Source organism: Perognathus longimembris, chromosome 25 (genome assembly GCF_023159225.1).
Source record: "Perognathus longimembris pacificus isolate PPM17 chromosome 25, ASM2315922v1, whole genome shotgun sequence".
NCBI classification, from domain to species: domain Eukaryota; kingdom Metazoa; phylum Chordata; class Mammalia; order Rodentia; family Heteromyidae; genus Perognathus; species Perognathus longimembris.
The window spans coordinates 7084613-7105029 of record NC_063185.1 but is presented as its reverse complement, the minus strand read 5'-3'; the positions used below and the strand labels follow the sequence as shown (position 1 = coordinate 7105029).

The 20417-nt window shown below is 37.2% G+C and overlaps 1 protein-coding gene across 3 annotated transcripts in view; it reads right to left on the bottom strand.

The window, feature by feature from the left end:
- LOC125341976 (3'-5' RNA helicase YTHDC2) overlaps positions 1-20417 on the bottom strand; it is a 49444-nt gene that overhangs the window by 26218 nt on the left and 2809 nt on the right. For 2 of the 3 annotated variants that reach the window (XM_048334114.1, XM_048334113.1), the window contains exons 3-10: positions 16433-16629; positions 14557-14756; positions 11508-11674; positions 10095-10197; positions 8636-8792; positions 6551-6658; positions 4641-4789; positions 3281-3416 (exon numbers count right to left, since the gene is read on the bottom strand). In XM_048334114.1, the coding sequence (XP_048190071.1) occupies positions 3281-3416; positions 4641-4789; positions 6551-6658; positions 8636-8792; positions 10095-10197; positions 11508-11674; positions 14557-14756; positions 16433-16629 (1217 nt within the window). Of the gene's footprint in view, positions 1-3280; positions 3417-4640; positions 4790-6550; positions 6659-8635; positions 8793-10094; positions 10198-11507; positions 11675-14556; positions 14757-16432; positions 16630-20417 lie in introns of those variants that run through there. The other variant, XM_048334115.1, reaches the window with a different exon arrangement.

The window sequence follows — 20417 nt, the reverse complement described above, 5'->3', positions numbered from 1 at the left end:
GGATTCTATTCCTCAGCACCACATATATAGAAAATGGCCAGAAGTAGTGCTGTGGCTCAAGTGGCAGAGTGCTAGCCTTGAGGTGCTGTGGCTCAAGTGGCAGAGTGCTAGCCTTGAGCAAAAAAGAAGCCAGGGACAGTGCTCAGGCCCTGAGTCCAAGGCTCAGGACTGCAAGGAGGAGGAGGAGGAGGGGGGGGAGGAGGAGGAGGGGGAGGAGGAGGAGGGGGAGGAAGAAGGAAGAAGAAGAAGAAGAAGAAGAAGAAGAAGAAGAAGAAGAAGAAGAAGAAGAAGAAGAAGAAGAAGAAGAAGAAGAAGAAGAAGAAGAAGAAGAAGAAGAAGAAGAAGAAGAAGAAGAAGAAGAAGAAGAAGAAGGAAGAAGAAGAAGAAAGAAGAAGAAGAAGAAGAAGAAGAAGAAGAAGAAGAAGAAGAAGAAGAAGAAGAAGAAGAAGAAGAAGAAGAAGAAGAAGAAGAAGAAGAAGAAGATCTGAGATCTGAAAATAGCAGTTCAAGTCTAGCCTGGGCAAGAAAGTCCAATTAACAACTAGAAAGCCAGAAGTGGTGCTGTGGCTAAAACTAGTAGAGCACTAGCCTTGAGTGAAAGAGCTTAGGTACAGCACCCAGGCCCTGAGTTCAAGGCCCATGACCAACAACAAAAATAAATAAATAAATAAATAAATAAATAAATAAATACAATAAAAGTAGACCAATAGGAGCCAAAACACATTTACACAGACCACCACGTGCCAAAAGATCCTCATTTACTTATGAAGAGGTTTGTCAGACTAGAGGCTATATCAGATAATATCTCAACCACAATATCCCAACGTCAACCAAGAACCTCTTAACTCATACCATAATGCCTAGTCAACAACCATTCCATCAAATTTTAAAACCGAGTCTGCAATGTAATAAGCAATTGCATTTTTTTGAAGTTGTTAAAGAGAAATAGTGAGAAAAAGAAAATTCTAACAATAAGACAACATTTTAAGGGAATAAAGGGAATACCTATATTTAAAATAATCCAAAACAGCAAGTACTTGAAGGGGACACTTTAATAACATCATGATTAAGAAAAAGAACTAGGCTTTCTAGACATACGATGAGTCAGTAGGACAATGTGACTGGCAAAGAGATAATACCCATAGACTGAATTAATACAAGCAAAATAACACTCAGACCAATAGGCTAAGATGGTCACTAAGAGATTAAACTCAGAACTGGACCTCTGCTTTTTAAAACAGTCAAAGAAGGCAGAATAGAGCAGAAAGAGACTGGACAGGAAGTCATATCGAGAAAGAACACCTGAAATAATAAGTAAGGACAGCTCAGAAAACAAATCTTCATATGTTTGTATCCTTGAAAGTCTACTTGGCACAAATGCATAAGAAACCTCTTCATTATCACACCAGTCTCCTAGGAGATTAACAAGGCAACTTCTGAGCATGGCTGTGAGGATGCTTCCAGAGATGACTGACAGGTGGGACAACAACTGAGTGGGAAACATGTACCCCAAATGTGGGCAGCACCCTGAATGTGGGCAAGCACTGTCCATAGAACGAGGATCCAGATAGGTAAGTCTGAAAAAGGAGGATGATGGCAGTGAAAGTAAAAAGCAGTCACATATAGGATCCTTTAGAGGGAAAAGTCAACAAGATTTGCTAATGGATTCTACGAAGTCCAGACAGATTTTATGCCTAGTGCCATAGTAACTAGATGAATGGCAGTACCTGTTCACTAAAAGGGAAATAGGAAGGAAAGAATAGGCTGGGAAGGAGGGAGGAAGGTGATGAGGGAATCAAAAAGTGTTTGGGCCAGGCTCAAGTTACTCAGGTGGCTGAGATCTGAGGATCAAGGTTTGAAGCCAGCCAAAGCAATAAAGTCCATGAGACATTCTTATCTCCAGTTACCCACCAAAAAGTCAGAAGTGGAACTATAGCTCAAGAGTGCCAGCCTTGAAAAAACAGGATATTCTGCCAAGTGAACCAACAAATTGTATCCAGAAAAATGCAAAGAACATAAGTATGAATTTTCAGAAGTAGCAGAAAATGTTTCAAAAAGAAATGATTGATAATTATTACAACAATAATGCTGAGAAGCTTGGATGAATAAAGTATTCATCATCTCAACTCCAGTACTGATTTTCTATGATCTTTCATTCTGCCTTTTTGCCTAGAAGGCTACCAAGTTCTGAAATTCACCCTGGTTATTAATATCCACCATCATCAACTAAGAAAATGAGGATAAGTCATTAGTTTTTGGGTTGTTTTTTTTTGCCAGCCCTGGGCCTTGGACTCAGGGCCTGAGCACTGTCCCTGGCTTCTTTTTGCTCAAGGCTAGCACTCTGCCACTTGAGCCACAGCGCCACTTCTGGCTGTTTTCTATGTATGTGGTGCTGGGGAATCGAACCCAGGGCTTCATGTATACAAGGCAAGTACTCTTGCCACTAGGCCGTATCCCCAGCCCGAGGATAAGTCATTAGTGAAAGCACATTACAGGACCCAATGTACATACGTGTGAATTAGAACTTGAGCTCATAAAATTAACCAAAGCTTTCATTTACTCAATGAATAATCCTGAGCAAAAAGTATGACCAAATTATTTTTTCCCCAGTACTGGAAATGGAATTGAGGACCTCATTCTCGCTAGGGAGGCTCTCTTCCATCTGAGACATCCTCTAAATTCCTTTGCTTTTACTTTGTTTTTCAGATAGCGTTTCATCCTAATTATCCTGTGCTGATCTTGGACCATGATACTTCTAAATGTAACCCCTAATAGCAGGGACTACAAGCCTGTGCTACCATGACAAGCTTGTTTTAGAAATGAGATCTCAAATAACTTTTCCCTGGGTTGGCCTTGAACCTCCTATCTCTACTTCCCAATTAGCTGAGATTACAGGTTCAAACTACAATGCGCAGCCAGATACCCATTGTTTTCTTCCTTTGACATAATAAATCTCATTGTAAACCTAAAAAATTATTTCCCAAGGGATAGGGTAGGGGTATCAGATCGTATAATATATATAGACCTACATATAGATATATAGATATAAAATACTTGTATTTATGTGTATGTGTGTATACAATACAGTACAAAGGTATTTTTTGGTAAATAACTGTAATGTATGTAAAGACCTCATGAAACTATACTGGCAACACTAAGTTAACAAATTTAAAATAAGTAGTCCAGAAACAAATTACTAACTGTAAATAAAAACTTACATTAAACTATACTTCTACCATAAATGCCAGCAAGAACAATAAAGAAAATCCAGGAAACTTACCACTAACATTTTCAGTTAAAATAAGGTGGAAGACCTGAGCAAAGGCATCAATATCTTTATGTAGCCATATGTCGGAAAGACAAGAGTCCATTTCCTTTATTAACCATGGTTCAAGACAATTCACATCTTTTTCTGTCTTTTAAAAAGAAAAAAATAACAAGATTATGAATTACAAAACTGCTTGAAAAGAATGAAAATGACCACAAGAAGCCATATGGCATATGGTGCCACATGGCACTGTGGTAGTATATGTGTTGTACGGTATTACTGAATGGCATTACAGCAATAGTTACATTTCGTCTAACAGACATTACCATTCACAACACTGCATCTTGTTCTTACACTTACATTTTATCTGAGCACAAGCTTGAAAACCAAGAGCTACATTCTAGTCTCAACATTAATTAACAGACCATGCTTCTGACAAGCTATTGCTAGATGTACCTACAGACTAGTGGTTTCCTCTTCTAGATACATCAAAAGCAGCATCCATCACGAGTTCATACTGATACCATGTCTCACTCAAAAACACCAGAATCTCTGCTAGTAGGGGCCAGACTCTTTGGGGCTTGAAAGCCTCCTCAGATGGTACAAGGTGAGCCAGGCCTAAGAACCACTAGTTTATGTGGTCACAGTACTCATCATACTCAAATGCACTTTCCCTATACTGGAAAACAATTTTCAAGCATTCTTTTTTTGGGGGAAACAGGGGTAGGACAGTACTGGTATTTGAACTCAAAACTCTGCTCTTGCTGGGCAGGCACTTTACAGCTTGGCCTCTACCCCACCCCTTGTCACTCTAGTTATTTTTGAAGTAGGTCTTAGGTTTTTCCTGGAGTTGGCCTGGACACTATCTTCTTATTGAAGCTTCTCATGGCACCTGGGGTGATAGGCACACACCACAACGCCCTTGAGGTGGGGCCTTGAGAACTTGCTGCTTGTGCTGGCTCCAAAACTACACTCTTTCTGCTTTTTGCCTCTCAAACAGCTTTGATCACAGGCACGAACTACTAGTTATAATTAATTTGTATGCATTAGAACTTTAAACACTAGTATAAAACTGTAAGCATCTCTATATTATACACTTTCTCACGCTCACAAACAATTCTTCATTAAGAACAAAGTTTGGAACCAGGGTGTACATAACTTAGGAGTAGAGTGCTTACAAGTTCCTTTCAATGTCCAGCCAACAAAATAACAATAAGAAAAGGTTGTTTTGAAAAATATGTTGTAGTCTAAGATAAACTAAGAGCATTACTTTTCAGTTACAAAGTAAAAAAAAAAATTATCAGCTCATAAGGTATTTGTTAACATACAATTTTCACTCAAAATATCATCATGAGGTCAGTTAAGTTCTCACCAACTGACTAAAGACGGCATCACCACCATCGTCCAGGACATCATACTCTTCATTCACGCTGGGAACGGTTCTCTGCCTCTGAGACTCAGGTTTGAAAGTATTCTCTTGAGCTGAGTACCATTCTGTGAGTGTGGTTTGTTGTTTCTCTTCTAAATTGAGTGCCAAAGAAGAAATTAAGATTAGTTCTTTACTTCATTAAAATGTATTCCTCTGTTTAAAAAATTTAAGTGATGGGGCTGGGACTGTGGCCTAGTGGTAGGGTGCTTGCCTTGCATACATGAAGCCTTGGGTTCGATTCCTCAGCACCACCTAAACAGAAAAAGTTATATGGCGTTGTGGCTCAAGTGGTAGAGTGCTAGCCTTGAGCAAAAAAGAAGCTCAGGGACAGTGCTCAGGCCCTGAGTCCAAGCCCCAGGACTGGCAAAAAAAAAAAAATTTAAGTGATAGGATCACTTAAATATGATGTAAAAGTTAGTCTTACTCTTTTTCCTTACTTTTTTAGGCTATGTTGAGGGGGCTAGGAGTGTAGTTCAAATAGTAGAATGCTTGCCTAAGAAGCACAATGCCCTGAGCTCAAACCCCAGTGCTCTCAAAAACATCAAACTAAAAAATATATATACGTGTGTGTGTGCATATATATATATATATACACACACATAAAATGATTATTTCAATAAGGTTGTTATAATGAACCTCATGGAACTGCCTAAAAACATATATTTATTGTTAACTGGTTTACTTCTAATTAGTAAATGCAGAATTAAGAGTACTTTTCTCTGTATTATATACCACATTTAAATCAATGACTTATTGTCATGCATTGTTTCAGAAAACTATTCATGTGAGTTGCTTGATATACACTGTAAATATTTCAAAAGTTTCAAGATCTACAAGTTTCACAATTTCCAAATAGCCAATTCTATACTTCCCAGTAAAGTGAGCACTGCTCATCCCTTGGAAATAGTGAAGAATCCAAAGAAGCTAAGACAGCTGTCCAACGTGATAAAGCAGAGGAATCAAAGCCTGAAGCCAAGTCCAATGACAAAGAAAAGAGCTATAGTATAAGTCATTATATCCATCATTTTAACAGGCAAATAGTGTTAAAAAGTACCAATGCAATCCCATAACAATATCAAGAGTTGGGAAAATGTGCCATTTTTATAGAGGTAAGCCCATTATTGCTTACATTACTTTTTTTTTTTTAACTCAGAGCCTCACACTTGCTAGGCAGGAGGTCTGCCACTTAAGTCCTACCACCATTCCCTTTTTCTCTCATTATTTTTCCAATAAGGTCTCAAGTATATGCCCAGGAGTTACACCACCATTCCTTCTTTCTTTATTTTTCGAGTAAGGACTCCAGTGTATGCCCAGGACAGCCTGGCCTGTGACCCTCCCCCACTGACACTTCCCATGCTGCTGGCATGCTAGGTGTGCACCACCAGCCTCCTGATGTCAATCTTAACTCTCCCTCCCACTTCCCACGGCCACCTACAAGTAGGGCTTCCTTAAACCCAAGTGGAGACTGGATTCACACATTCCATCTCGTCAATTCTGGGATCCATTTTCAATCTCTCCACAGAGATTACAACTTGTGGACACAAACCAGGGTAGAAGTACAGGGTACAGAGTTTAACACAGTTTTATACAGTCATACACCAGAGAAAAACGCTTTCAAGTACCCTTTTATGTTTCTGTAACATAAAACTTTATTTCTAAGGGCTGGGAATATGGCCTAGTGGTAAAGTGCTTGCCTTCCATACATGAAGGCCTGGGTTCAATTCCTCAGCATCACATATATAGAAAAAGCCAGAAATGGCGCTATGGCTCAAGTGGTAGAGTGCTAGCCTTGAGCAAAATGAAGCCATTTTTTGACAGTAATTTCTTTTATATTTCTTTAATAAAAAGCTTACCTCGCTGTTTTTCTTTCTTGTACTTTAACATTTCTTTGTTGGTATATCCAGTAGTTCTTAAAATATCTTCCAGAAACATTTCTTTGACCTCAAATGGTCTTCCCTGTACTAAACAAATTTTAAAACCCATTCAATTTGTATTTTACAAATAATCAATCTACAAAATATGAGAATCCCAACTTTAGTGAACTAAGTATAATATCCAAAAGCAATTCGAAAGTTCAAGTGACTCTCATGATATGGTCCTTCACACACAATTCATTTCTAGACACCTATCCATAAGAGACAACTATGTTTCTATATTGGCAATGTTTACATGTTTGTTTTTCCCTGTGTTTATCATCTACTTATCCTGTGTCTGTCATCACATCAGGCAGAAGGGTCATAAACGTCAAGTAGAAAGTTCCACCTCCATCTCTTTGAGTCACATTAACATGGGAGACAAAGCTCAGCACTAGCACTCCTTGCGTTACAGATCCACTTCTGGCTTTGTAGTGGATAATTGGAAGTAGGAATCTCACAGACTTTCCTGCCTGGGATGGCTTCAAACCATGGACCTCAGATCCCAGCTCCTAAGTAGATGGGATTGCAGGTGTAAGCTACCAGTGACTGGCTATACTCAGTTTTACAACAGCATTTTTTTGTAAATATGTACTAATATATTTGCATATATTTACATGGTATGGTCACCTAAGAAAAGAAATCTACCATACTTTTAAAATCATTGCACCCTACCTATACACAATGGAATACTACATAGTGATTAGAAATGATAAAATAGGGCTGGGAATATGGCCTAGTGGCAAGAGTGCTTGCCTCTTATACATGAGGCCCTGGGTTCAATTCCTTAGCACCACACATACAGAAAATGGCCAGAAGTGGCGCTGTGGCTCAAGTGGCAGAGTGCTAGGAGCAAAAAAGAAGCCAGGGACAGTGCTCAGGCCCTGAGTTCACGGCCTAGGACTGGCAAAAAAAAAAAAAAAAATGATAAAATATTGGTATTCGCAGGGAAATGGTCAGAACTTGAACAAATAATGTTGAGCGAGACAAGCCTAGAACACAGAGAAAAAGGGGCATGGTCTCCTTGATATATGACTGTTGGCGGGGGGGAAACGGGGACGGGGACAGTAGAGACCAGGTCTATGAAACAAAAAAACTTCTTGTCAAATGGTATTGCCACAGGTTTGGGTCAGCGACCTTAACATTATATATCTAAAAACCAAACAACTACTAAACATAAAAAGGTCTAAAATAGACCTCTCAGTGGATCACAATAGCTTAACAGCTATGTATATATGATCATATAAGACAAGGATAAGCAAGCTCTATTATTGACATTATATTTAAAGTTCTAGGTGAATTTCCTTTGGCGTACGCCACATGGCTTCTGTATATGATTTTGGTACACAGGGTATGGTATATATACCTACCTGATCTAGGGAAGGGAAAGAAAAACAAGGGTGTAAGATATCACAAGAAATGTACTCACTGCCCTATTATGTAACTGTACCCCTTTTGCACAACACCTTGTCAACAAAATTTAATTAATAAAAAAAAAATTGCACCAGGAAGGTAGGGCATGAAACAGAAAGAGGATAAAAACAGCTATGAAGTCTTTTTTTAAATCAATTCTTGCTATTATTTCATTAAAACACATTTTTAAAGAATTCATGGTTTTTTAGGATTAGAAGCAAAAATCTGGTTTTATTAAAGGAACAGAGCAAACATTAAATGTCAGAATACTCAGAAGTAAATGAAAGCAAACATGGAACTATGCTCTATTTTTCAAAAGGACCTAACATTAAAGGAAAGAAGTTAGACGACAGAATCTAAAAGGGAACACCAGATTAAAGTAAAATGTATTTCTTTTTAAGATTAGAGAACCGAATTTACCACACAACACCAAAGAGCTCTAGTGGGAAAGAAGGAGTGGAAAGCAGAGAGAACTAACTGTAATTCTTATCTCACAGGACAGAAATGGATATCTTCTATTTCGGAACACACCCCAATTTCTGCTAGGAAAAAATGTAAGATAACCCAAAGCTTACTTCATAGAAAGTGAAGACATCTGATCATTCTACTTACTATATATCACTGGACAACTTCCAAAATATCTTATAAAGAGATTTACATCCAAGGCAGCACTAGAAAGAATCAGTTTCAAAGTCGGGTGTTTTTGTAACAAATCTCTTAACTTTGTAAGTAAAAAATCACTAAATCGATCCCGTTCATGTACTTCATCCTGAATCAAACAAATAAAACCATGCAACAGTTAAAAGTTATGAATGGGGGCTGGGAATATGGCCTAGTGGTAAAGTGCTTGCCTCGTATACATGAAGTCCTGGGTTCGATTCCTCAGCACCACATATATATTAAAAAAAAAAAAAAAAAAGCTGGAAGTGGCGCTTTGGCTCAAGTGGTAGAGTGCTAGCCTTAAGCAAAAAGAAGCCAGGAATAGTGCTCAGGGCCTGAGTTCAAGCCCCAGGACCAGCCAAAAACAAAAAACAACAACGTTATACATGACAAATCTTTAAACTAATGGTACGCTAGACTTAACACAAGTTCAAAATAAACATGGGCAAGGTTAATCAGTCAGTCTTAAGGAAGACTGTATGATAGACAATTCAGAATCAAGCATTAACAACTCTGCAAAACAAAGTTCTGTCTTTCATACAGCATGTAAAACTACATAAGCTAGAATAAATCGTAAAGAAGTAGAGTTTAATACAGCTCCAATATAAAAAAAATAGTTTAAATATCCTGCCATGCAAATACAAAAACTTGGGAGGCTGAGGTAGTAGGGCAACAAGTTTGAGATCAGGCCAGGAAACCTATCAAGAGTTCATCTCAGGGGCTGGGGATATAGCCTAGTGGCAAGAGTGCCTGCCTCGGATACACGAGGCCCTAGGTTCGATTCCCCAGCACCACATATGCAGAAAACGGCCAGAAGCGGCGCTGTGGCTCAAGTGGCAGAGTGCTAGCCTTGAGCGGGAAGAAGCCAGGGACAGTGCTCAGGCCCTGAGTCCAAGGGGTAGAGTGCTAGCTTTGAGCAAAAAGGAAGCCAGAGACAGTACTCAGGCCCTGAGTCCAAGCCCCAGGACTGGAAAATAAAATAAAGCAAAAAGAGCTCATCTCAAAAATATATGCATATATAACATGCTTCTGTTAGCACCAGGAGTCAAGTGCATCTTCTGGCTTAAGTTTCCAACAGGTCTTATTAGAAGCTTATATAACTTAATCTTATTCATCAACATTCATAACTTTATTTAATCAACAGCTAATTTGGCAGATGACTTATAAGGGAAATGCATACTAAAGGAAGGAGGACTGAATAACTTTAGAGGTGGAAAAACAGAATCTTCTATATAAAAAATAGATCATTTTCCCCCATGTCTTATTTTCCTCATAAAACTTGAACATAAGAATACCTTTATTTAACACAAAATATTTCTAATAATAACAAACAGAAAAAAGTTAATCAGAATAGGCTGCAATTACAGATTTAACTGCTCAACAATCTGAGTAAATTCAGCAGCATTCTTACCACAATCACATGAGTCACCGTTGACAAGGTGCTATCCCCAGCCATCAGTGTGCGAAGCAGCACTCCATTTGTGCAAAATGTCAGCAGTGTCTTTGGAGAAACTCTTTGTAAGAGAACAAACACGGTGCACAATTACCAATCTTTTATGAGATCAAAAAATAATTGCCTAAAGTGCTGGTCTTGTATGTAGTTTAATAAATATTAGTAACAGTGTGATGGCTTATTATGAAAGTTATATGACGTATACATTTTATGCATGGTAATCTCACATATTTGTTATTGCTAACAGTCTTATTAAGTAGTGTATTATATTAAAAAAAACTCAACAGGTTGAAAACAACCTTAATTAGGTATTTCTTACTTGGGGAAAAAATGTATCACAAATTAAGTCAATTTTCAAAATCACTAACGAAGACAGAGAAATAGTAGTAATTGTCAAGAGGTGCCGTGTGTCCCACCAGAAGCTGAGCATCCTTAATCAGAAGGTCTCAAATCCAAAGCATTCGGGAAATATTAGATTTCAGTGCCCTTCTGATTACAGATGCTCAACCAGTAAAGTTGATTCAACTATCCCAATTTCTGAACATCTGATGCACTTTTGGTCTCAAGTATTCCTCATAAGGGACAATACTCAATCTGTAGCAATGATGGTAAACTTCAGTCACAAACATTTGAGTTCTTACTATAAGTGTTAATATCAAGCCCATGTTCTAGATGCTGAAGTAGCCTCATTTTACAGGGTAAACTGAAGCTCAGCAAGGTGAAATAACTTGTACACATGATTAAGCTATTAAGTGGGGTTTGTACATCTAGTCCAAACTATTTTTCAAACTATTTATTCAGGGACTGGGAATATGGCCTAGTGGGTAGAGTGCTTGCCTTGTATACATGAAGTCCTGGGTTTGATTCCTCAGCATTACATATATAGAAAAAGCCAGAAGTGGCACTGTGGCTCAAGTGGCAGAGTGCTAGCTTTGAGCAAAAAGAAGCCAGGGACAGTGCCCAGACCCTGAGTCCAAGCGTCAGGACTGGCAAAAAAAACAAACCAAAAAAAACTATTTATTCAAAACCTCACTAAGTTTAGACATGACATCAACATCCTGGTGCAAAGTGATCACTGAATTTTCAACTAACATGCTGAGCACTGGGTAATCCTAGCTACTCAGGAGGCTGAGCTCTGAGGATCACAGTTCGAAGCCAATATGGGCAAGAAAGTCCATGAGATGTTTATCTCCAATTAAGCATCAAAATCTGCAGAAGTGGAACTGTGGCTTAAGTGCTAGAGTGCTATCCTCGAGCCCAGGCCTAGGACCAATACAAAAAATTTTTCTTTTTCAACTAACACATCCTTAGTTTTTCATGACATGTATACACTTAGTCTTTTCTAAGCATGAGAAGGAGGACTGTCTTTACCTGCTTTCTAATCGAATCTGATAACCAATTGTTTGACCAATTCTTTCCCTTCTCTCAGCAGCAACTCTTTCAGCCACAGCAATGGCTGCTAATCGTCTCGGCTGCGTACAAAATATACGGCAGGGGATACCATTTTTAAAGCAATCATCTAAGAGGAACTGAGGAATCTGAAATGAAAGTTTTAAAATATTATGAAATGCCATGCATTTTTTCATTGCCAGACAAATCCAAATGATTCAACTAAAAAACTGTTAGAACCAAAAAAGTTCTCAAATAAACAAAAATTGAGGAAATTTGTTGCTAGTATATATGCCTTGAAGGATTTTTTTTTTAAATACAGAGAAGGAAAACAAAATAAGCCAGAAACTCTGATCTTCACAAAGAAATGAAGAACATCAAATAAAGAATAGATTAAGGTAAAATAACTTTCTTTTTCTTTTTCTCAACTAAGCTAAGACGTAATTTGCTTAGAATAGTGATAGTATGTAATTACATATGATTATGTATGTATCCTATGTGTGTATACATGTATGCCTATAAGTTAAGCACAATGAATGACAGTAGTTATACAAGGACAGTAGGGGCAGATTGTAAGGACACTGTTATTTTAACCAACTTTCACCACCTGTGAAGTGGTAGTGATAACTGAAAGTGGACAGTACAGATTTGTATTGCAGGTGCTGGGAATATGGCCTAGTGGCAAGAGTGCTTGCCTTGTATATATGAAGCCCTGGGCTCAACTCCCCAGCACCACATATATAGAAAACAGCCAGAAATGGTGCTGTGGCTCAAGTGGCAGAGTGCTAGCCTTGAGTAAAAACAAGCTAGGGACAGTGCTAAGGCCCAGGACTAGCAAAAAAAAACAAAAAACAAAAAAAAACCAGACGTGTATTGCAAACCCTCTGTCTACTGGAAAAAGCCAAAGATAATGAAGAATAGTATCCTACACACTGTAATCTACATAAAGTAACAAGCAGCATCATAGGGCAGGCACAGATAATAAGCTTAAAGATACAAAAATTCCAGAAAGAGACCCAAGTATAACCAAAACATATGTTCACAAATGGCATACTAAATTAGGGGGTAAATTAAGTAAAAGATGTATTTCAACAAATACTGACATAAAGAAAAAGATTCCTACTTGGTATGAATACAATGAATTCCTAAGAAATGTTCCAAATAGAAGTATTAGAATAAAATATTTGTAGAAAAACATTACTTTTAATTTTGAAGTAGGAAATATCCTCCTTCACATGGCCTAAAAATCTTTTAAAAATTATGATTACATGAAAGTGTTAGAAACAAAATACCCTGGGAAAAGCTAAAAAGAAGAAATTAAGAGAAATTATTTTTAAATATTTAATAGACAAGACATATATATATACCACATAATGTATTCTAAAAAATAAACTCAAAATTATTTAAACAAAAGAAAAATGGAATATAAATAAGAAACTCGCACACCAGACATTAGTAGCACACCTGTAATCCCAGCATTCAGGAGGCTAAGGCCGGAAGATTGTGAGTTCCAGCCAGCCTGAACTACATAGCAAGACCTTGCCTCAAAAGAAAAAGAAGAGAGAAAAAAACTCATGGATGATAAACAGATAAGCAAATAAAAAGATACTCAAGTATCATCTAAGAATCCACGAAATGAAAATGAAAACATTTTTTCCTTATCAGGTTGATAAAGGTACAATATTTATTACCATGCATATACACACATTATTCTTTAGTAAAACAAAGGGACGGGTTATAACCATATGTATGTATATGTGTGTGTATGTGTGTGTGTGTGTATACATGCATGGATAAGCACAACACCAATCTTGCTAAAAGTATTAGTGACATCGTTAAGTATTAAATAATTTTAATAGAATCAGTTGCTCTAGCTAATAAAATTATAACGATAGTATCCTTACTATGGCGTCTACTTCTACAAATTTATCCTAACAAAACTCCCAGAAATAGGCAAATACATGTTAGGAAACAGTAAGAGTGAGGTTCCTGCTCTGCCAGGGCAGGTAACATCTGGACACTTCAGTTCTTATTCCTTATCTGTGAAAAGAGATAATAAAAAACCTACTTGTTTTGAGATTATGAAGAGACTGAAAAAATACAGCTCTTATAAACAGCTTTTTTCTTATAAACTTCACTTTTTATCATTATGAAAGTGTTCAGGAATACATAGCTATTTTTAAAATGAGGTAACTCTCTAAGTACTGACAAAGAAAAATATCTACTATCTGTTACATGAAAAAAATACAGATGTCGGGGCTGGGAATATGGCCTAGTGGCAAGAGTGCTTGCCTCAAAAAATACAGATGTCATTATCTATATTTATTACCAAATGCCCATATGTGTGCCTGTGTTCTCTTGTTGAAAAGAGAACAAAATAATACACACTTTGTCCCTCAACAACAACAACCACAAAAAAAAATATTGTAGGTTCCTAACAATACCACAGGAAGAGAATATGACTCTATCTTGCCCTTCCTATATAATATGTTCCATGATGTTATATAATGAAATTCAAATATTCATTTCTTAATATTAAAAGCAAAATGATACTTTTTTTAAATTTTTTATTTTGTATTAGTTGAATTTGGCTATTTCAGTATTTAAGTGAATCTTGCTATCAGTTGTTCATTAGTGCACTATTGGTGGCATTTAACCTCCAAGGGACTATTAGTCCCAGTTCATAACTAGACATTCTGGCCCAGGGTTACAAATCCCCCTAAACCTTCATACCCATCAATGAGGAAGCTGGAATTTGGATCCAAAGCTCCCAAGTGCCTCCCTTGGTACCAAATGACACCAAAACAGCACCTGCCCCTCTCATTAAAGTACAAATGTGCGAGTTAAAAATAAATAATTTTAAAACATTTCCTTTCTACAGATTCTCCAACCGTACTTCTAAGAATAATTTATTTCTAAAATAACCATGAGAATAACTAGAGGTTTCTATTTTTAAAACACGTGTAGCATTCTCTGGTTATAAAACTATAATATACGACAAATTTTTTTCTCGAAACATCCAAGAACAAACCTGTGTGGTCTTTCCTGACCCAGTTTCTCCTACAATCAAAACGACTTTATTTTCCTTAATTATGTTAACAATCTCTTCTTGTTTCTCAAACACTGGCAAAGACTGTCTGAATGCATCAAATTCTGATTCTCCTCTTTTTACTGGAACTTGAGGTATGCCATTGTTGAGCCGCCCACTTGTCTTGCTCATTTCTCTATTTTCTTTGAAAATGAATAAAAAAGAAAATATTCATGAGAAAATATTCTCGATATTTTATGAGAAAGAAGTGCTGAGAACAAAGGTAAGTAGCTTTTATGTAACCCAAGTATTCTTTCTTCCCAGTCTATACTTAGCAAACAGTGCAACAGTGCTTCTCCTACCCAGCTGTGTATCACAGCATGCACTACAAATGCCATAAGCACTAATTACAAAGCAAACACTTCAAAAGTATTCTTTATGCACAGCAAATAAAAGTTAGTAATTCAATAACCACTAAAATCTAAATCATTTTCAGGTTTGCTCTCAACTTTATCACAGAAAATTAACTTTGGCTGGGAATATGGCTTAGCAGTACAGTGCTTGCCTTGCATGCATGAAACCCTGAGTTCAATTCCTCAGCACCACATAAACAAAAATGGCTGGAAGTGGCGCTGTGGCTCAAGTGGTAGAGTGCTAGCCTGGAGCAAAAAGAAGCCAAGGACAGTACTTGGGCTCTGAGTCCAAGGCCCAGGACTGGCAAAAAAAAAAAAAAAAAATTAAAACTTTGAAATAATAAGTAGTGTTGATTATACTGTTACATACAATGTGAAACAGCATTAAAAAAGCTATCCAAGTTTAAGGTTATACATCTGTGATTAAGTGATTACACAGAATAATATGTATAAATACAAGGTTGTGATGCTTAACGAATTTCCTAATTGAGCATTTTAGCCCAAGTCCACATTTAACTAAGCCGGCACCAAGAAGTTGTTTTGTTTTGTTTTGTTTTTAATTCTCTATGCAGATCAAAATATTTTCCTGTGCTTATATTTAAAACAAGTTCTTCTGGGTAAGGCATGTAGCTTGGTTGTAAAGCACTGGCCTTGTAATGCACAAGACCCTGAGTTCAATCCTCAGCACCACCAAACAAATACAGCTTAAAAAGTAAAAATAAAAACTAGGCAATACAAGTTCTTTATCTTAGATTGTATATTTTCTACACGTTATGGATGCTCTATCACATGAATTTATTACTACCATGGCAATAAAGTAACTTCCTCACTTTGGAAGTATTCTTCCAAATAATAACTTGGTATATGTGTGTATGTGTGTTTTGTCAATCATAGGGCTTGAACTCCCAGTCTAGGTGCTGTCCCTGAGCTCTTCAGCTCAAGGCTAGCACTCTACCACTTGAGCCACAATGCCATTTCCAGTTTTCTGGTGGTTAATTGGAGATAAGAGTCTCACAGGCTTTCCTGCTTTTCCTGCTGAGGCTGGCTTTGAACCATGATCCTCAGATCTGAGTCACCTGAGTAGCTAGGATTACAGATGTGAGCCACCAACACCCAGCAACAACTTCTTTTTAAAATTTACATTTGAGAAAATGCACTGACAATTCTGCCCCATCCCTTAGCAGATGCTAACTCTCTCAATCAAACTCCTAGTCATTACTGCATCAGGTTAACATGTCACTTAGCACACTGTAAATATCTAATACTATAATATCTCTCAGAATAAACTTGGCTCAACTCCATGACATGCCTTAACATGGCAATTTGCTTCATACTTTTCACCACCTTTAGTTAATTCTAACAAACTATGAAAACTTATTTTCACAATTAGTTTTTAACATCTAAAATGGAAAACAGTCATCAAGTACAAAAGAAGATAAACAAGGAAGCTCCCAGAGCATACGTACCAGCTTCAACTGCAAACACATTTCCTCTTTCTGTTTTAGGCAGAAGTTCAGTTCGCTCTTTATTGGTGACAGGAAATCTCTGAATTAGGCTCCTAACAGCATGTTTTGTGTTATGAGTCAAATTACAGGTCATCACTGCATGAGCTGTTTCTGATCCATCTTTCTTCTTCACGGTTAGGTATCTATTTGCTCCCTTCCTAAATATTAACAAAAATCATTATTTACTATAGTCAATTCATTCACATATGATGTATGCCTAATTAGAAATCATGTCTTAAAAGCAAAACAATGGAAATGGTTTGGGAAGTCCCAAAGAGCTGAGTAAGGACAGATTTGGAGTTCAAGTGGCCACAAGATCATTTTCAATTAAAATTTGAAAATGCTACAATAAACAGACTTATCCACATGTGTAAAAGTGCCTGTTTAGCAGACTTTATGATGGATGAAACATCACCAGTTAACACATGCTTGGAAGCACAGAGAAGGAAAAATTTTGAACAAAACAATCTAAAAATGATAATGAAGTCTGTGGCTGACAGTTCATATGACTATGTTCCACTGAACACTTCCACAGTGTGTGGGTAATAACCTCCCATGAAAAGCTGGTAAAAGCAGATTTTAGTGCTTAGACCAAAATGAGTAACATAGAAGAAGTAACTATTTCAATACTTATTTTTTGTTTGTTTGTTTGTTTGTTTTTGCCAGTCCTGGGCCTTGGACTCATGGCCTGAGCACTGTCCCTGACTTCTTTTTGCTCAAGGCTAGCACTCTGCCACTTGAGCCACAGCGCCACTTCTGGCCTTTTTCTATATATGTGGTGCTGAGGAATCGAACCTAGGGCTTCATGTAGTAGAGGCAAGCACTCTTGCCACTAGGCCATATTCCCAGCCCCAATACTTACTTTTTAAATAAAATAAATTTTTCAAAGCTTCTAGCTCTACCTTTTATTATAAGGTAATGAGAATCTAATATTGTTCAATAAAGTTATTTCCTGGAACTTTATTTCTTCAACTAATCCTCAACTGATAGTTCCTGTTAGGACTTCTGTAGCTCTAAGAGTATTATGAAAAATGTTACACACAGGAAGTCCCCAAATGTGATATAGAGAAAGCAAAGGGTGGTACTGGTTAGGAGCACCTGCTCTGAAGGCACACAGACCTGGGTGTGGTCTACCACTTAGTAAGGTGGATCTACGAGCTAAGAGCCATCAAGCTCAAGTGACTATTCGTGTGGTTAAGATTACAAATGTTAAGTGCAAGGACAGCAAGAGTGGGCTATAAACAAAAGCTTGTCATTATAATCAAGAAAAAAGTAATTCTTAAAACTTTTACCATTTGTGAATGGCACTATCACATTATAGAAATGAGCAACAGAAATACAAATGCCATAAAAAGTACATGCATTTTATAATTTCCCTGATTTTCATTAGATTTAAATATTTGTCAACAATTTCATATTCTCTTAGAACATTAAACTACAGATTAACCCTACACGGTTTTGGTTAATGAAGTTTCCAGGTATAGCTTTCATTTTACCAAAATTTTTATGTTCTGGAGATTCCTGACTGAATACTTCAATAAAGTATAAATTTTCCATGTAGTCATGTACTCCTTGAGTGATTAAAGATGCTTTTAAAAAGTTTAAAAAATGGTTAAATTTTAGAACTGGAAGTGTGGTTCAAGTGGTAGAGTTCGATACCAGCACGTTTGACGTACACACACAAATACAAATACACACACACACACACACACACACTATAAATTAACCTAAAAACTTCAGTTACTTCCATAAGTAAATCAAAATTAGGATTCCAGAAACATTTTCTAAGGTGCTTTTCCCAGGGATCTCTCTGAAAGTTCACTAACTATTCTGAACTATTCATTATGGTCAATTATTCATCCCTTCATATGTTGTTCATAAAATCTGAACTGGAAGAGACATGAACTATGCTGAGACGAGTGCTGAAGCCTAATTCAGGAGGCTGGTGTTCATCAACTAATAATCTCTCAAATACCTGGTTACATGATAAAAAATAATATTTTAAGTTCTATAATACAATATCCTGGTTTAAAAAAGGTACCTCCAATGTTATCTATCAGCTACAGAAGGTTTTACCATATTACATCTTTAACTATATGCAGTGCAGTAATTAAGCACCTAAGATATGCCAGATACTACACAGAAACTAGAATTAGAAAACTGAGTAAGACATACTCCTTCCTCAGCGCTCAAAATAATGGATCAAAATGAATGCTTCCTAACATAGATTACCTAACACAGTAGCTAAATATAAAATAATTCGCTGGGCACTGTTGGCTCACACCTGTAAATCCTAGCAACTCAGGAGGCCAAGGATTACAGTTCAAAGCCAGGCTGGGCAGAAAAGTCCTTGAGACTCTTATCTCCAATTAACCACCAGAAAACCTTAAGTGGCACTGTGGTTCAAAGTGGTACAGTACTAACTAACCTTGAGCAAAAAGCTCAGGGACAGTCCCCAAACCCCATTGTTCAAGCCCTACAACCAACAAAAAAGGTAAAAACAGTAAGGAAATTCAAAGTTAGCTTTCTGTAGAAACAAAGCATTTAAAAAATCAGTATCTAAAAAAAAATAAATAAATAAAAATAAAAAATCAGTATCTAGTAAATAAACACTGTACGAAGTTTGCTCAAAATGAAAAGGAACTAAGAAATCTTCTAAGAAGTAGGTCTCAGCCTGAAGATTGTAGGCTTGAGCAGCTGATTAAGTAAGCAAGTGAGACCGTTTCCCTCAGTATCTCCTTCCTTCTACCTCTCCTCCAGCTCTTCAACATTAACTCCTTCCCTCAGCTGCGTGTGACCCAATGTTAGTGTTTACTTAGTGTGGATGAGTCCCTGGATTCAATTCTTAGAACTGTAAATACACAAACACACACAAACACTCCATACTCCACAGTCCTAGCACTCAGGAGGCTGAGACAGGCAAATGTCAAGTTTCAGGCCACCCTGGATTACAGGTTGAGATGTTGCATTAAAATAAAAGGGTTCCTCAATTGCCTTCCTTGTTCTGGTACCTTTTTTCTTTCTCTCTCCTTTCTCAGATGTTTCTCCAATCTGTATCACCTTTCAAATTACCATGTTATTGAACAGAAGTACAGGTAGTCTGTTTTACCTGCTCTGTCTGTCTGTTCTACAGGGCTGCTTTCTATGAGTAATTTCTAGACATCATAAACTGTGCAGTTTAGAATTTAAAACCATCACTTAACCACAGAAATGACATAACTATATAGAAGCTTGTTTTCCAGTGCAGGCCCCAAACTTCTTAGCAGCAAGTCTGAAACCCAAACAGATCTGAAAACTAGAAGTTGTTTTTGTTTTTTGGTGTTGGCTGTGAAGCTTAAAATCAAATGAGTTTGGGAACTGTCCCTGAGCTTTTCCACTCAAGGCTAGCATTCTACCACTTTGAGTCACAACTCCACTTCTGACTTTTTTGCCCCCTTTAGGTAACTTATTGGAGATAAGAGTCTCATAGACTTTCCTACTCGGGCTGACTTGGAGCCATAGTCCTCAGATCTCAGTCTCTTGAGTAGCTAAGATTATAGGTGTGAGCCACCAGCATCCAGTTTGGAAGTTATTTTTTATGTTTGCAGCAACTCTGGCAAGAAAGCCTGATTAAATTGACATGAGATTATTAAGTCATTATGAGGTGTGAATATTTATACATTTTCCAATAAAAATATTAATGGAACTAAAGGTGAAGCCTCTACCTTATTAGGAGTACGGTGTAACACACAACAAATGCACTCCTGATGCCCTTCTAAACTCTGGAAGATCTGAATCCCAAGACATGTTTGGCCCAGTTGTTTTGAAGATTATGGCTCCTGTATTTTCCTTTTCAAGTGTAGCATTTACCCATCTAGTAGACTGAGTCATATAAACCTAACCAAGTTTACCATTCTTTTAGGATTTACCTTGGTAAAGTTCCAAATGCACATGTGTCTAAGCTAAA